Source organism: Prosopis cineraria, unplaced genomic scaffold (assembly GCF_029017545.1).
Source record: "Prosopis cineraria cultivar Desert tree isolate PC_DT_omini unplaced genomic scaffold, ASM2901754v1 PC3, whole genome shotgun sequence".
Lineage (NCBI taxonomy): Eukaryota > Viridiplantae > Streptophyta > Magnoliopsida > Fabales > Fabaceae > Prosopis > Prosopis cineraria.
Window position 1 is genome coordinate 45,551,197 of NW_026555334.1, and position 18,929 is coordinate 45,570,125.

Genomic DNA, 18,929 nt, shown 5'->3' on the forward strand with positions numbered 1-18,929 from the left:
TAATTTTGACCTACTTATAATTTAGCTTTTAAATTTTGATTCAATGTCACTTAGTTTTTATAATTTTGACTCACTTTAAGCTTTTAACTCAATTTTCATAGTTTTAACTTTTAACTATTTAAAATATTAATCTTTATATTTTAAAAATAAAACTACAAAAATTAAAATTATGTTGACATTTAGCAATTAATTTTAAATTACCAAAATTTTTAATTTGATAAATATTATAAATATTTGATCCTTCTAAATTTATTTTTTAAAAAATATAAATTAATATTTTAGATGATTAAAAATTAGAGTTGGGAATAAAAGCTGAATTTGAATGACTTATTTAAATAAAGGTTCGAATTTTGGAAATTATAATTTTTTAAAATAACCGAGTTTTAGGGTTTAATTTTAATAAGTTTTGTAAAAAGAAGCTCAAACTCGAGCGGTCCTTCAAACTCTATTATTTTATTATCAATTTTTTTTTGTAGAATGTTGCATTTGAAAAAGGAACCCTACTGAACTTTACGTTTACTCGACTTCCTAAAGATTAAAGAACTCAAATTAAGCTATCACCTCTTGATTTTTCTTGCCCCTCTCTCCCTCATACCCTTAGCTAGTCAACCACTCAACCTCACACCTCTCATTCCTTATTTCTAACTTATGGCTCATGCCCTACCCATGAGTAATTTGATTGATAATAACACATTTTGATTACTATTTATTGCTGGTGATGGAGAAGAAGTTGTAGAGATAATTGTTACTAAACCTTCACATCCATATTCAACAAGTGGATCTATATATGAGTAATTTAATGTTATATTTTTAAATGATGAGAAAAAAGATTTATATTTACATTAATAAAAGTTTTAATTTTTATTTTAAATTTAAACTTTTAATTTTTTATTAAATTTTATGTGAGACTTTGATTTATTTTATGTTAAATTTTAAAATATTATATTTAAATTAAAATATTAATTTTTTTTGAAAAAGAAGATTTATGAACCTAACTCTAAACTCTTTAGGTAAGGACCTAATCTTAAAATTAAATCAAATCTTAAATAATTAAGTTTTAAAGTCCAAGCCTTTAAGGGCCGCATTTGCTCGAATTCTCATCCTTATTAAAAATAGAAGTACTTGAGTTTCGGAGAGTTACAGCCAAATGAAACTTGAAAGCTGAGTTGTAATAAATTAAAATTTAAAAATTAAATCACAATTAAGTAAAAATTACATGATCTCCATCTATATTTTACGAAGCATGGAACCGCCGAAAAAACGGAAGAGGAAGAAATCAAGAAATTCAGAAATTGTGAGTGAGTCTCTCCTCCGCCTGACACACCCCGTGACTGTGAGGGCGGGGATCGCGGTCCTCGCTTTTTATTCGGGAGAGGCAAGCGAATAACGAAGGAAGGAAGCATCGCGACTCACATATACTACTGTGCCTTATTTTGCCTTCTCTTAGCATGGGGGAGCAAAACCGTCCCGAGCATGATATAGGGCTCGAAGGCGAGAAAGGCGCTGACATGGAGAAGCGCTGCAATTTCTGGCTCCCTAGGAAAAGCAGATTCTGTGCAAACTCGCGCCTCAAAGATTCCTTGTAAGTTCGATCCCTGTCTTTTTGTTTTCCGTTTCTGGAACTTCATTCGGCGCTTCTCAAATCTTTATGCATTCATACTGAGTTAGATTCTGCGGCAATCACAACTCAAGGTCCGAAGGCCAGTGGATCCCGTGTCCCATAGATCCTTCCCAGTAAGATATCTACAACATCTGCCGTATAACGTGCTGTAACAAACATCTGCCATCTCTGTAGTTCTGCTTTTGTATCCCTATATCTGATTGTTGCTGCCTTGCTCCTTTCCTCATTTAATAGCTCAGTACTTAAGCAAAACGTGGAAGGACATGTTAAGCGATGCCCGATACTGAAACAAGTTCAATCGCTGTCTCTCCAACCTTTTTATCGAAAGGGCATTAATGCTGGCAATGAAGATGAAGAAACGTTAAGAGTTCGTGATTCAATATTGCCGAAGACCGTCACGATGCCTCTGGATAACATTTCTTCGGAAATGAAGAGAGATGTTGTTCATAATATTAGTGTTCTTGAATTCTCAAATTTAATTGGAAAGATCGAATCTGTTTATGAATCGTTCTCCAAGGATATTCAAGACTCGTATCAGATTTCAGAGGTTTGCAGTCGATGGATTAAATGTGCAGGAGAGGAGAGGTAGTTATTGGCGGCGTAAAGAATTTAGTTTTATGGAGCTGGTTCGACTTCCAACCTGGTTTCTTTGCAGGAAATTGCCATTTCAAGAGAAACATGTAATGCAACAGGCATCTATTCTGGGAAACCTGGAAATTTTTGGTGTGCTAAGGAGTTCTCTAGGAAGGAAACCATCCGAGTGCAAGGAGGAGGAGGAGGAGGAGGATGGTGTCCCAGCGGTGATTGAGTTTGGAGCCGGCAGAGGATACTTGACGCAAATGCTTGCAGATTGTTATGGAATTAAAAAAGTTTTCCTAGTTGAGAGAAAGTCTTATAAACTAAAGGTTAGCCTTGAAAGTGCTTTAACTGAGTTGTAGGACATGATAGCTAAATTTGAAGAGTTTCCCGAGTGTCTGGTTTCATAAAGATTCTATTTATTTATTTATTTTGTCGAGCATAGCAATTTTAATTTATTTGCTGTTTATATCACGCCACTATTATTTCTAGGCTGATCGATCCTTGCGACAGAATGAGGGCTTGATGTTAGAGCGTTTCAGAATTGACAGTAAGGGTTATTGGAAACGTTGTTGTAGAAGATATGCTGTAATTGTGCTTGTAGTGTTATGCTGCATATTGAGATAACTCTTTCTTTTAGGAGGAGATTTGGTTGTTTAACTGCGGAATTTATATATGTGGTTGCTATTTGAAATATTCAATATTTAGCTTTGCATTTTAGTTCTGCTTCGTTGTGTCAATTTTAATCCAAACAAGGCCACATTTTTTAAAAGCTTTCCCTTGGAGGTGAAAAGAAATGAAGCGCATGATTTAGCATATGCGGTCCTGTGTGCAACTGGTTTTTACTGTTATATGCATGTATTAACTGATGACTGATGCGTTCTGTCAAGACTTTCCTTTTTTGCTCATTTATTCCTTTTCACATTTAGGCACTTTTGACTTCGAACTATAAAGTATCTCCCTGCCCTTTTGATGTAGCTTTTGGTAGTACTATGTTTCTTTTAGTAGTTATGAGGACAGTATTGGATTTGGAGCTGGAGAGAAGGGATTGGGGTAGTTATGGACATATCACAAGGTAGTTTGTCGTGGTTGCTTTGGTTGTAGGAGAAAAATCATGAGGGAGTTAGTTTCCTACTACGTAGGCATGGACCTCTCTCTTGCACCTTTTAATGTTCTCCTGCTTCACTTCACAAAGCACAGTTTCCTAAGTCTTGTTGATATGTCTGCTCTATTTAGTCCTAGCTGTATTTAGACTAAGCTAAAGCTCCACTTGGATTTGGCTCACCTCAAAGTGGGAAAAAAAAAATCACAATTCATGTATGCCTTGAATTGTTTAGCTGTTCTGCGCCGATTTCCAAAATTTTAGTATGTTTCAGAGTGTGTTGAATCTAGCAAGATTTCTAATGCCTGATATGATTCTTTTATTCACATTTCTTGTCATATCTTTTTTCCTTGAAATTCGTATCATTGCCTAATTTATTTGTAGGTTAGGATGCTACTATCTGTATTATATTTGCTTAAACTGCAGACTTTGAAATCTTGCAACATTGTAAAAACCAACTTTTGCAGTTGAAGATTTAGATTTAAATGCTGTTGAGTCTTTGGAAGGAGTTCCTTTTCTGGCGATTGGTAAACATCTATGCGGGGCTGCAACAGGTTATGTTTTGCTATTTAGACAAATGTTCTAATGAATTCATGGCAAATGCTTTATTGAGGCAAAGATCTATCATATAAATGCTGGCACGTTAGTCTTTGTCTTTATTTTTACAGACTTGGCTTTGAGATGTTGCTTTCCCGAAAAAAATGACCAGTGTGATGCTAACAAGAACTTCGGAGGCTTGGCCATCGCAACATGTTGCCATCATCTTTGCCAGTGGAAACACTATACAAGTAACTTCCTGATCCTCCACTCCTTACGAGTATCACAGCTATAGCGTCTATAGTTCTTGATATCTTTCCCCGCTCTTGGGATGTGAGGTCATATTAAAGGCGGGAGCCTTCTGTTTTCATTACTCTGCAGATAAGAAATATTTTTTGGACTTGGGGATAACAAAGGATCAATTCCATGCCATCACATGGTTTACCAGCTGGGCTGTAGATGCTAATCATGGTTCAGAAATTTCAGATATTACTGATTGTGCTTCAAATTTACTGTCAATGTAATTTCTTCAATTTTGTAGTCATTATCTTGAATATCCTACTCTTTGGTACTAGTGTAATTTTTTTTTTTTGGGGGGGTTACTGGTGTCTTTCTGATTCCAAGTTTTGTGCAGTGACAGAGAAAATGGTGACCAGCACGCAAGCGGAGTTGAAAAAATTCTTACCGACATGAAACCATCTGAAAGGGCAGCGCTGGGTTTTAAATGCAAGCGGATGATTGACATGGGGAGGTTGTTGTGGCTAAGGAAACGAGGCTTGGATACGCAGCTTGTCAGATATGTTCCCTCAACCATTTCTCCCGAGAATTATTTGCTAATTGCCAAGCCTCATAGTCGTATGTGATGTGTGTGTGTGGGTGTGTTAAATTTAAATTTTGGTAAGGACTCACCCCCTTTTTTTCTTTCACCATTTTGTTGGGCTGAGATTGAGACGTTTTCTGTGCTTTTCTTCGTTTCCCTTGTATGCTGAAGTTATACCAACGATTGAGGATGCCGAGCTTGAATGATATTGCAACTCTTGAATCATTGTTTTTTCTGGTTGAAGTTTTCTTCCTTCAAAGATGGCATCTACTCGTCATTATGCTGTGTATGTTGTTAGAAAATCGCCCTAAAAGTTAATATCAAATATAATATTTATTTACTATACTTGTAATAAAATGTGTCTTTTATAATATTGGAAAAATTACTATCGAGTCCCACAAAAGCTTTCTAATTCCTCAGAACCCATGAAATGAAGAAATTAGTTGAAGTCAATTTTGGGGTAAATAAGTTCTGTTGCTTGATTACTAGATTACCCTCTAAATTACCCTCTTCCATTTTCGAAACACATTCTCTCTCCACTTTGTTTCCGTCAAAAACAATGTTCTCCGTGCTTCTAGTCTTCGACGAATGATGTCTCAGGAGATCAGACGATGGAATGAGTGTGTGCTGGTCCGGATAGGCTTGGAAGGCGACGCTATGGAGGGGAATTTTAAAAAGGAATGGCTTGGTTGATAATTGATTGTGTCAGACTACTCCTCTTGGCTTTGCTTTAATCGAATATGAGATTGGAAGAGAAGTGCTCCTTGAGTCTTTGACTCATGAACTCATATTTGCTTTGTACTTGCTGAACCAAGGAACCCAAAGATTTTTATTTGAATCTCCAATGATCAACAATGTGAATATCCGAGCCTTTTTCATTTGGGTTTGGGGCAGATAAAACCACATGCATAAACTCTTGGAATTGCTCAGAAAGATAAATCTGGGCAACGAGAATAAACCATCTTCATCTTCATGGCGTTTGTGTCCTCTATCCATGCTATAATCTTTACCCTACTTGGCGGTTCAATTCCCTAAGAAACTTGAAGAAAATGATTTAAAGGGCAATCTAATAATTAGGCAACTAAACTTATTTACCCTAAAATCTTGGGGCTTTAAATTAACTTGAGTTAGAGGGCAAGAATGTTTTAAAATTTTTTTTCTAAAGGTATCTATTGTCCTAAAAAGCGAGCGATTTTGTCTTGCCGTTAGGGTGGATTGTTTGTTATCAATTTATTTGATTTTATTTGCCATGTGGTAGGTGCCTGACATTTTTTAAAATGAAAAAAAAGAGAGAAAAGAAATAGGTGGTGCCTCTTTCTGACTTCTTCTCTCTCTTTCTTCTTCTTTCTCCCTCTCCCTCTACCTCTCTCTATTTGCTTCATCTTCACCCAGCAACAACCATATAGACCAGATGAAACAATCGTAATGGCCAAAACGAGAACATCATAATCTTTCATTTGCTGCTTCTCCATCGTTCATCCAGAATACAATGGCTTTAAAAAATCAACAAATCAAGCATTCAAATACCACCCAAGAATCATCAATTATATATGAGAACCAGATTGATCGAGACCCAAATTATTAACCAATTAATAATTTTTTGGAGATTTTAGCTAGTAAACCAATTAATTAATTATTCAGCTGTCAAAACACAAAGAACATGCGAAAAGATTGGACCAAAATAACTCGATTAATTAAAACAAAATGAAAGAGATCAATAATGGGAGTGAGAGTTTGGGCATGATCACTCGCCGGTTTCATCTCTGGAACACGGGAACCAAAACGAAGAATGGAGAAGAAGCGACGAACATGGGCATGCTTACTCGTCAATTTTACAGTCGCGGACAAGACTCAAGAAGAAGCAATGAACCCGAACGGAGAAAGCCCTCGTCTTCGACCTAACACAAGACCCACCAAGACTCGAAATCGGCCCGAAAAATGCATCTTTGTCAAATGGGTTCAATCTGAGGAGTTTGTTCGAGATTGGATTTCACCAGGGGCTAAGAATTTGATCTCTAATCTTCTAGTCACTGACCCAAAAAAGAGATATTTGATTTCCGTAACTTCCTGATATTTAGATAATAAAAAAATTATAAAACCTAGATTTTATTAAAAATTTAAAAAAGATCAAAATTCATATTATTTGAAAGTTTAAATTAAGGAATGAATTTATATTTGAGGTTATTTGAATTAATAACATGGTTTTAGGCATTTTATTATGAATTAAAGTTGGCTTAATATATTTATTAGATTAAGTTAAGAGATATTTATTAGATTAAATTAGGATATAATTTAAAAATAAAAAATAATACAATATAATAGGAAATAAAATAAATGAAATGTGCAAAAAAAAACAAAACACAACAAGAAAAAAGAAAGAAAAAGAAATACTGAGAGGTAAAAATAGAATAAATAAATAAATAATTTAAGGGGGACCATGGCTGAAGGAACAAAACGAGAAAGTAAATAAAAAAAAAATGGACGGCTGAAAAACAGATAGTGGAACCCACATGATTATTAAATATCCACACCTTTATTTGCATTTGCAGCGTGCTCTCTTCTCTTCACGCCGTGCCGTCCGCCATTTTCAAGTGAGGTTGAGCTTTTTCATTTTATTTAGGTACACAAAATGACTCTCATTTTTGAAATTTTTTTTATAAATATTTTTTACTCATCAATAAGTATCTAACAGTAATATTATTTTAAAGAATAGAGTAAATTTTTTTATTAAAATTTTTTTATAGGATAGTTAATATGAAGTTATAATAATTTAAAAATGAATATTGAGGTTATTGTGGGTGTAATAAATGCTATAAAACATTTTTTTAAAGTTGAAATTTAAATTTAAGAATTTTTAAGTTAAACAATAAACTTATATGGTTGAGTTTATATTTAATCTAAAATGTTGTGATGAATTTCTAATTATTAAATATTTATTTGAGTATAAATAGATATTTCTAAGGATGTGAAATGGTGGTTTGAAGCTTGAAGATAATTTTTAAATTTTTAAATTATTTTTGGATGAATTTTTGAAATATGGATTAATGAAATTATGATATTAGGAGTGATTTAAGGTTTAAATATATTTTATTAGACTATAAGAATTTTAGAAAGGAATTTTAAAAAGTTAAATGAGGCTCTAACTTTAAATTAGTGTCAATATGGATCTTAAGCCTAAAATTTTTTAACTCTTTAAATTAAAATTATTTATTAATTTTGATGTGAAATTAATATATCGTATTATGAAATAATTGTGTAAATATATTGATAAAGAGAATGGTGAAAGAGGAGTTGTGAAGATAAATTTATTGTCCAAGACACAAGATGACCATTATTAATGTGTTGTGATGAGGGTGTGTGCGTGCGTGCGTGATTGACTATGTGTTGTTTGTTGTTTGATAAATTAAAATTTGTTTGGAAATAAATACTTGTATATGTTTAGAATTATTGCCAAATAAGTTAAAAATTTATATATATGTATTGTAATGAGAAAGATATTATTGTTCGATTGTTTAAATTATGCATGACTTGTTAGGATATTTTAACATATGGTGGTGTTGAAAATTTCTATCTGGTTAATTATTACGACATGATAAGCCTTTATCGAACCAAATGAGTGGCATGTAACTTGGGTTAACTTACCTTTGATTGGGTGTTTTGGCCTTCAAGCATGGCATGATGAGGGACATAAGATGTGGTTATGCAAATAATTATTGATTCAGTTTGTTTGAAGGTATTTGTTAGGTTGAATATTTCAGTGTGCTCACTTAGCGATCACATGATTAGTTGCATCTACATACATCATTACATATTAATTTTTAGTTACTAAAACTTTTAAATTTTGTTTCCTGTTATTAATATTTTTACAGGAGCAAGCTCGACTAAGGAAGCATTAAAGGTGTAAAATTTGGTGTATGAAACACCACTTTCTTATCAGCTTACTTTGGTTTATACAATGTATATTGTACCAATTTAAGACATGTATTATTTTGTAGAGCATATGATCTCTAATTTTTAATTCAATGCATCTATATAGTCAAGAGGATTATATCTGTCTCTCTTGATCCTTAATTTGATGTGAAGGTCAAGAGAATTATGTCCCTCTTAATCCTTGATTTGATGTTAAGGTTATATTATGAGAATTTTATCTGTTCCTTATATTATGCTTGACTATGAGGATCTTGTTTGTTCCTCATAGTCTTAATTGCTTTTTAGGCTATTATTGACATAACTGATTCACTCATAGGTGTTGATTGGTTAGTAAATGTGTGCTTATGCTATGGACAATTATACATCCTCTAGCTATTTTTAATTGTGAACAAGTGTTGAACTATAGTGAATTTTGTGTAGACCCACTTTAGGCATTATTAAGTATACTATTGCTTAGAAGATATTACAAAATTACAGAAATTTATATGATAATGATTATGATGTATACTTAGATCATATGGTCACACTCAAAACTTAATTTTTAGTAATTGTTTGGGATCTTGTTACCCTGAGATAGGCTTCTGTGCTAAATTCTAATTTCAAAATTAATTTCTTTATGTGAATGATTTCATATTGTCTTCCATTAAGAAAAAGTTTATTATAACAATATCTTAATTACTATGATAAAGCTTATTTATTATGTTAAATTTTTTTTATTATGGTAAGCTATTTGTAAAATGATTTATTTATATGAAAGTTCTTTTCTATCATGGTAACATTTTAAAAAAAAGTTTTATTATTTACTACCATGTAAGTGTTTATTAACTTTGGTTTTAATTAAAGAATGGTTAGTTTATGAAAAATTAGTTCGAGAATTTAGAGTGTTACAATCCTAAATATCATGAAGGATCTATGGTTTCAAATTGAGTTCAAGAGGCTAATCTCATCTCTGCCAAATGGGTTTGATTTGAGGAGCTTGCTCGAGACACGAAAGAGATCTCCGTCAATCTTTTTATCAAAACTTTCAGCGCCAGCAGTGGCAGTGAAGCTAGAGATGGTGGCAAAGAAGTTGAACTTTGATCACCGAGAGGAAGGATTTTAAGGTGAGGATGCAGTGAGAAACTGAGGGAAGGAAAGGAAAGCTAGCCATATTAGTGTAGATGTTTGAGGTAGCACTGGAGGTGGCGACAGTGTAATACTCCAAGTCGGCTAGTGATACACTTGAAGTAGTAGAAAGAAAAATGAACTTGAAGGGGAAAGACTATGAAAGCTTAGCGACATGAGTCGAAGAACACATGTAGGCTCTTTTTTTAATTTTTTTAAATGCCATACGGTTGCCACACAATAGTCAAAGTCAAACACGTGATTAACTAATAGTCAACCCTGATGGCTACGCAAAATTACTCTCTTTTTTAAAAGTTTAAAGGCAAAATTGCTTCAAATACAAGTTTAATGTACTAGGCGCCCTTGGAACAAAATTATAGGGTATTTTTTCCTTTTAACCCAATTAATTTCTTTATTTCATAGGATCTTTAAGTAATTAGATCACTTATTTGGGACTCAATAATGATTTTTCCTATAATATTTTCTTTCTTTAAAAAATATTTGAGTATATAGTTTCGATGGGCAAAGTTCTATCATTCCAATCATGATCCTCCTTGAAGGTGTTTACTTGTCCCACCCTACTTTAATTAAAGTCATAGTAATCTTGCCCCGTATGGTTTAATGGGAAACATAAAAGGTGATGTCATTATGTAACTTGCTTCTTATTAAGCTAAAATGCCATGTGCTGTTTCCAACACCATTTGTAATACTTCACTCATTTTTAAAGAATTCCAATTAGGTGAATGAAGTGGAAAATTATGGAATGGAAAGCATATGCATCTATATATTTAAAAATGATATAAAATATATGAAAAAAAACTTTGTAAATCCATGCAGCCTAACTCAACCCACGCCAAACTTCAAACCCCACAATAATGCCAAATATGTCCCAATTTATCAACCAACCTTCTTTCCTTATTCTCTACATTTCCTTAATGAAGAAAGTGGGACCGAGCAATAGGCGGGACGGACTTGTAGTAATGGCAGTCAGCGATGGGAAATGGCATATTTGTAATTAGAACAAATGGCATCCAACTACCAGTAACAAGCAATAGATCTAGCAAATCAGATCTACACAAAGAGGAGAGAAGAGGGGAGATGAATAAGCTATTTAAAGGCAATGATAGGCTATGCATAAACTTGTAGTGATGGCAATCAGTGATGGGAAGCATGTGCGAGCGAACAAGAAGCAGTGACGATAACTGTAATATCCTAAATTTTAATCCTTAGATTACTAAGGAATTAATTAAGTTTAAATTTGATAATTGAGTTATTTGACACGGTGTGTGGCTAGGGAAGTTTAATGAATGTGTTTGGTTGCATTTTTAGCCCTAATTATAGGTACAAAGTGAAGATGGGCCATCTCAACATCGAAAGGAGGAGAAAAACAAAAAGGAGTATCTTTGTGCCACACGCCGCAGCTTGTAGTACGTCCGTTACAATGCGTATATGACCACTGAAGTAATAGGGCCTCTTATGCCATGCACTGCGGCACATAGCCCATGTTTTGCATAATTTAATCATGAACTGAGGCTAAAAATAGAAGAGAAAAGGCAGAAAATGAAGAACCAATAGGAAGCTCTGTTAGGGTTTGCCATATTAGTGTTTTGGGAGTATTTAAGTGTTAGAGAACACCCAAGATAAGTACCATACACCCTAATCTTCCATTCTCTTTCATTCTCTTAAAGTTTTTTGTTAGGGTTTGATAATGGGAGATTATTTTCGGCCCATATAGGTTATAGGTCCGAATTTATTAACTTATATACAATTGATATGAGTTAATTGGAGTATTTAAATTTAGAAATAATGAGTTTTGATATCTTTGATTGGTAAATATCATTAATATCTGAAAATGACATTAATGAGGGTTGTTGGGAGAGTTGTAATGCCATTAATGGAGGTTTAATGGTTTATTAATAATATTAAGAGCTAAAAATAATTAATAAACCTAATGGACAGGCCTAAACATGAACAATATGGGCATTAAATAATTTAAAAGTGAAAAATAAGAGTTGAAAAATGTGTGTTTGACATTGTTGATGAGTTAGAAATTTGATTAATTATAGATCGAGCATTTAAGCACCATTGTGACTTATGAAATCAAGTTGGAAAGCTAAAATATTGAGGGATAAGCCTTTGATCTCTTAAAAGTTTGATGTAACCGAGAACCTACTTTGGGTAGTTATTTATTAAATTGCAATGGAATGTAAATATGTGTTTAACATATGAAATTGTGATATGTGAATATGTGTTAGCATGCTATTGAGTTTATAGGTTTGTACAATTGCTTGATTCAAACCAAAGATACAAAAGTAATTTTGAAATGAATTTCAAATTACAATGTGGTGTGAAAATGAGTAGTTGATGATGAGTATGATAAAGATGGATGTGTTGAGATTGCAAAAGATTAATAATTATGATATAAGTGAAAATGGAATTTGATGCTCACTTGGATAATGCATGGTCATGAGCCCAATATATTCATTGTGAAAATAAAATTTGAGAATAATGAGTGGGCATTGTATATGGCATGATTAGCAGGCGAGAGTTCACTTAGGGAGAAGAGTAGATAAAATTCATATGGTATTTTTAGCTACCTTCCAGTGCACGAGGGTAAAGCCTTATCTCATAGTTTATCGAGGGCTAAAATCTAACTATTTTTACCAGTTTATCAAGAAGGTTAGCTTGGGATATTCGACACCCTATAGATTTGAGAGTAGGGGAAGACATGGTTTGAGAGTGAGTCATGTGATTTTTTGATCAGGTCACACCTCACAATTAGTGAGTTTGGGTAGTTCAATCACATAAATGAAGCCCTATTTGATATTATAGCCTATAGTTTTAGTCAGAAAAAATAAGAAGGGTATAAGAATAGTAGATCACGCCTATGTGATTGCATGACATGTCATATGATTAAGCTGTGGCAAGTTATGTTAATATATCGGGTCATAGTCACATGTCTGAGTGTCTTGTAACAATATACCTTATGTTTGAGATGAAAATGAGTTGACTGAGAAAGGATAAGTTGTGAATTATGTGTTAATGTATGCTTTAAGAAAATCTACTTCATAACCATGTGTTTATTTCAATTAATATGCAACTGCATATGATAGGCTAATTTTGGTTACTGAGTGGTTAAAGTCACCCCTCATTTTTAACATTTTATATGCTCTGACTTTAGTGCAGAGAGGGAAAAAACTTTGAAGGCTTAGGAATCTGTGCATTCCTAGTGTATACCTATAAGAATTTTTTATTTTGTGTAATAGAATTATATTGCCAATTACAGTGCATTTTTGTTTACGCTTATACTATATGATTGTCTGTGATGTTTGGTTAGTATTTTAGGCCCTGAAATGTGATTTATGAAAAGTTGTAAATGTTGAAAGAATTAAAATACTAGTGCAAGTATATAATTATTCATTTGATTATATTGGTGGATATTTTCTTAAAATGCAATGCAAAAACCTCCTCCTTTTGTTTTTAGTATTTAAGGGGTTGAAGAGTAAAATTGTGATGTAATAGTGTATGTGTGCTTGTGGTGTGTTGTATAAATAGTTCTAGGTCCAATGAACATGATTTAAGTGTTAAAAATGACTTTTAGCACTTGTTTAGGGTTTTAGACACCCTTTTTCTTGTAAAAATTGAGAAAAGTGATAAAATTATGTTTGGATATCCAACTTTCTAGTGTGACTTATTTTGGAAAAGAACCATGCCATTAGCTATTTTATGAAAAGAGCTTTTTGTAGACACCTAAATCATGTCATTTAAACGTTGGATGGAGAAATGGGACACATCAAAAGTTACCCGATTTCTACTATAATTTGACAACAGAATTGTTGTCATGAGCGTGCAATATGCCATTGCACATATAGAGGGTGACAAGCCACGGCACAATGCGCATAAGCTATGACGTACTACTCTATTTTCAATAAACTTGACTACTTGAGATATTTCAATAGTTTTCAACTTCTTTCATGCATCTAAGGTATCTTATCGTAACTCTATTTTACTCTGATTAGAGGTCAAATTTATGGTTTTGACTTGTTTTAAAATATGAAAACTCGGAATCTCATTATTTTAAAATTATAAACTCGGTAATCTTTTTTAGGGTTAGTCCTTTGATTACCTTATATTATGGTTTTAATTGTGTGTTATAAGGTAGGATATTTCAACAACCCCTACTCATAAGATGGTGGGCAATAAAGGGTTTTCATTGAGGATTGAAGAAGTAGAATAAGAGATACAAAGTGATTGAGTAAAAGACGAGCATGAAAAGTGACGATGGCTGACTATGAGAGACATAGTTGAGAGATGAGAATTATCGATAATGAGGTCGAGACTTGAAGTAAGTAAGGCATTTTTTTTCTTTAGAGGGAGAGGCGATATTATATATATATATATATATATATGAACTTATAAATAAGTTGGGATGGGTAACCTATAGTCTACCTTCCCCATTTACGTTAAAAACAAGCTAGCCCGTAAAATCACCCTACTCATTTTTTATTATTAACGGGTTGGTTTTAACCTATCAATTTAGTTTGAGTGTGAGTAGCTTCAACGAGTTGTGGGTTATTTGCTTACCCCTATTAGAAAGAGAAGTTTGAATAAATTTTTATTTTTATGATCTTAAAAGATATTTTTTTTAGTAGGAAAAGCATAGTAATAGTAAACATGTTCTTTTTTTTTCATGCTTAACAAAGATCAATGACAAAAAAAAACCATTATGTATGATCCCCCATATACAACACGGTAATCAATATACAAGTTTAATTTGCACTGAACTAAATGTTTTCTTAATTGAATAGTACGTGTAAAGAAATCAATCCTCATCCTTGAATGATTTATAAACAAAGTTCACTAAATTGGCTGCAATATCACATATGCAACAAATTAAAGCACTATAGGGGGAAAATAAATAGGATTTAATTGCAACTTTTCTAGTTTGAGGTAAGGTATTCTTCACGAATACAAAGAGAGCTTTTCATGAGTTCAGATGAAGTTTGCAATTCAAAACATGAATGAAATGCCCAAAAGCCATGTCTCGAGGAGCAAAGAATCTATCACGATGACAAAACAAGAATAATTATAAGGAATTATGGTAAACTAAGTTGTGAAATATGAACCACTGAAGAATTTCAAGTTTTCAATGCCAATCAATGCTATTTCTATCCTCCTTCTCCTTTAGTTTTTATTTACTTTTCATGCAAGGCTGATGCATCAAGCCATTCAAAAAAGAAGATGAGGCACTATGAGGTTTATGCTCTTTTACACGAGTCCATTCTTAAAATATTCTAGCATTCTAGGGCAAGGGAAGACTATCAATCAACATAAAATCAACATTCACATAATGTGCTTCTATTTGAAGCAAGATTTTTCTTCTGCAAATACATTGTCATATGAGACAAAATATCAACGTTTCTCTTATCTGCTTTAGCATGTTGCTTGAAGGGCAACCTATGGTATTTTAATTTACTTTTTTATGGTATCTAATGCACACATTCATTCACACCCCACGAGCTAAAATGTTCTTATTGCTTTTAGGGAATAATTATGTAAAGTCAACTAAACTCAATATTATAGCCAGACAAAAATAGAATAATAAATCTAAAGCAATTGGCTCATCGAGATGGCTTGCCCTAAATTGAGTAATTTATGAAGAATTTTTTTAAACTATATATTATTGTCATGGTGTCAATTCACTTCCCAATATTTAAAAAGATTCACACTAAATCAAGACAGGTCTTACTTTCTTTTTTCTAATTTAAAAAGGTCACTTTTCAAATATCTTTCAACGAGCGCCTAAAAAATAACAGCATACAAAACAAATCAACTATTGTGAATGGAGAATGTAGTCCAAGTTAATATTATCAAAAAGGTTTATGAAAGAAATTCAATGATGATTGAGGAACCTGAACTTAATTAGAAAATTTAGGAAAAGCTAATAGTGAATAAGAAATTTGTCAAATTTTGTGTATTTATTTTACAAATTAGTGGAATAAAAAGGATAAAGATCTCGCTAAGACATGATCAAGATGAATATCTTTGAATTCTTGAAGTCTTTGTTTTGCTAGTAAATAAAAGCACATCGTGTGAATACCCCATTTTATTCGGGCTCCCACAAAAAGTAAATGAATAAATAAAAAAATTGAAATGCCTTTTTTAATAAAATAATAAAAAATGAAATTAATAAATAAAAATTAAACAAAAAAATTCCTAAATTTATGCCCTGATACAAGTCTTCAATTAGAAAAAATAAAATGGAGATTTAATTCTCAAAATTATGTCTTAATTTAAAATGGTGAAGGTCCAATAAAATTAATCACAAATTGTGATTTGATTAAATTCAACCTTTAAAGATGAAAGCCCTAATCATCATCTATAAAAGGATGGAGATCAAGGGACTAGGAGTAAAGAAAAAAGGCAAAAAAAAAGGGGAGAGGAGGCAACAAATAAAGGAGCTTAAGAGAGTTTGTTGTAAAGGTACAGAGTATTTATTCTCTTGCATCATCTTCAATCATTATAATATGGGGTTAGGGATGGGTAAAAAGATGCCTTAAGTAGGATAATGTTTGTTGCTTATTAGTCTATAATGCCATAAGGAAAGCCAATCCTCTCATACTTGTGATCACATATGTGATCTACAAAAGTGTAAAAGTCTGAGAGGTATATGATTAATAATTATTTAATTCATCTTTTTATTTCACATTCCCTCATCGATTTTAATTTTTCCCATCATGTGTATATATATGTATGTTTGTGGTGCGTGGTGTTGATGGTTTTTTTATCTCTATCCCTCCCCCTCCCTCTCTCTCTCTCTTTCCTTTTCTTTGTATTTTATTTTCCTTTTTAATTTCTTTTTTATTTTCTCTTTTTCTTTTATTTTCTTTCCTGCCTCTGGATTACTTTTCGATGAAGGAAAAGATCTCTCTCTTTTTTTTTTCATTTCATCAAAGAGAATCTTTTTGAGCACAAGAGAAGGATGTGCCTTTTTTTTTTTTTACACAAATACATATTCATCTCTTTTGTTTGTTGTGTGTGGGATGAACTTTGGAATAGTCATCAAAATTGTTGCTCTAAAGGTTTGATTTCTTTTTTATTTATAAGCCACTTATTTTATTATGCTCTCACGTAGCACACACTACATCAATAATTTGAGACTTGTGTGTGTGTTTTTTTTAGCCATATCGTGTGAGATTTTTAGAGTCTATGCAAGCAACTAGTTGATTCGTATGCCGTGTGTGGCCATAGGCTACTGTAGGCACACTAATCATGGTACTTAATTTATTTATTTTATCCATTTTTTTAAAAAGAGGAGCATTCTTTTATAAATATAAATAGGTTGGGAAATAATTTTTATGCCATGTGAGATTTTAAAATTTTTACAGGCATAAAATAAATTAATTTTTGTGTGAGATTTTTGAAATCTCCACAAGAATTTTAATCTCTCTTCATTTTTTTTTTAAAAAATTCTTTCTCAAATAAGGAAATAAGTCTCTTTATAAATTAAAAGATACAAATCCAATTCAAAACCCAGTTAAAAAACTAAAAATTTATTTTTTAAAAAATACTAACAAATTGACATGCATTTTTATTCTTAAACTACGTGAGCTTTGATCTTTCTAAAAGGTGCATAAGCCTTAAAGTTTCATCCTAGGTCAAGTCCAACCTCTAAATAAATACTTTTTTAATTTAATTTTTTTATTCTTTACTTTTTTGTTTTATATTATTAAGGGTCATTAAATCTCATTTAAGGTCATACTAATTTTGTTTAGTCAATTTAGGGTAACCATTATTATAGACGGGTTATATGGGGTGCCTAACATTTTACCTGTGCATAACTGACTCCCGAATTCAATTTTGATCATTATAGATCATTTTATTAATTTTTTTAAAAAAGGTTTCTAAAATTATCCTTTTAAAATTTTGATTGCGACTCCTACATTTATTAATTTTCCTTTTCGAAGAGATCATGATCTAGACGCGACACATAGAGTCTCAAAAGAGCAAATTAACCCACATTAATTTGCATAAATGATCAATAATTGCTCTCACTTAAGGGAAACTCATCCTTAAACTTAGAGTTGCCTCGCATGTCTACTTGCTCCTGCAAGTTCAACTAGAGTCAATAATTTGGGTGAGATCGGCTCAATCCAAGCTGAGCTTAAAGTATCTTACTTTTTCTAAAAGCTCATATAGTCAAATCTGGCTCTAACACCTTTAGATTTATTTAGGCCTGCTTGAATACTTTAAACTTTTTTAAAATATTTTTTTTATTTTTTGAATCAATTTTAATTTTTAAATAATATTTTAAGCAAAAAATATTATTTTAAATTTAAAAAATAAAATAAAAATAATAATTTATTAACTTTATACTTAAGTAGCTTTGTTATTATTTGTTCAAAGTTTTTAATAATTTTTCAATACACTATACTTTTCATTTTTATGAATATGAAAAAAATAACTATCCTTATATAAAATAATATCATTTAATTATGAGTAAAATATTTTTTGTTTTTGGAAATTATTTTTTTAAATTTTTATATTATTTAACATCTACATATAAGGAATATTTACTCTAATTTATTCTTAATTTTTAACCAAATCTGACGTAAACAATAACTAAATAATTATTAAATAATATTATTCTATTTATTATTTTTTAGTAGTAGAGATGAAAATTTGTACATACTCAAAATTAATTTTAAAAATTAATTATATTATTTTATAAAAATATATAATATATTTTTTTGAATATGCAAATGATGTACAAGACTCAACTTTTTTTAAAAAAGTAGGTCTTAAAATATAAAAATTAATATTAAAATACATTTAAATATTATTTTGAGATATATTGATTAAAAATAATATAAATATGAAAAAATAAATAGTTTTAATTTTTTAAAAACATAATATAATAATGCACTCAAATATATAGTATTTGAGTATAAAATGACATAAAATTAAATAATTAATTAATTTTTTTAAATTTGATTTTAAATTTTTTAGATAAATTCAAGTTGGCTCATTAGATTTGGGTCAAATTATTAACTTTACATTTGATTAGGTTGGCACATAGATTGAAGGGGAGCATATCGAGAACTTACTTATAAATACATATGAAGATCGTTTAACCCTGCGCGCGGGGATAGCTCAGTTGGGAGAGCGTCAGACTGAAGATCTGAAGGTCGCGTGTTCGATCCACGCTCACCGCATGTTTTCCCCCTTTATTTTTTCAA

At 31.6% G+C, this 18,929-nt stretch overlaps 1 protein-coding gene and 1 non-coding gene across 3 annotated transcripts; both read left to right on the plus strand.

Moving 5' to 3' along the window:
• Positions 1–1,258: 1,258 nt before the first annotated feature.
• On the plus strand, positions 1,259–4,899 carry LOC129305999 (uncharacterized). 2 transcript variants are annotated; one of them, XM_054946279.1, is made up of 9 exons: positions 1,259–1,582; positions 1,669–1,734; positions 1,856–2,206; positions 2,277–2,526; positions 2,690–2,747; positions 3,767–3,853; positions 3,968–4,087; positions 4,218–4,356; positions 4,471–4,899. In XM_054946279.1, exons 1-9 carry the CDS (start codon positions 1,449–1,451, stop codon positions 4,697–4,699), a joined length of 1,434 nt encoding a protein of 477 aa, XP_054802254.1. In that variant the 5' UTR covers positions 1,259–1,448; the 3' UTR covers positions 4,700–4,899. The 2 variants fall into 2 exon arrangements, with proteins under 2 accessions (XP_054802254.1, XP_054802255.1); XM_054946280.1 differs by having other exon boundaries at positions 1,534–1,582; positions 1,861–2,206.
• Positions 4,900–18,832: 13,933 nt separating this feature from the next.
• TRNAF-GAA (transfer RNA phenylalanine (anticodon GAA)) lies at positions 18,833–18,905 on the plus strand. Its single transcript has one exon. It is a non-coding gene; the product is annotated as a tRNA-Phe (tRNA).
• The last annotated feature ends 24 nt before the right edge of the window (positions 18,906–18,929 follow it).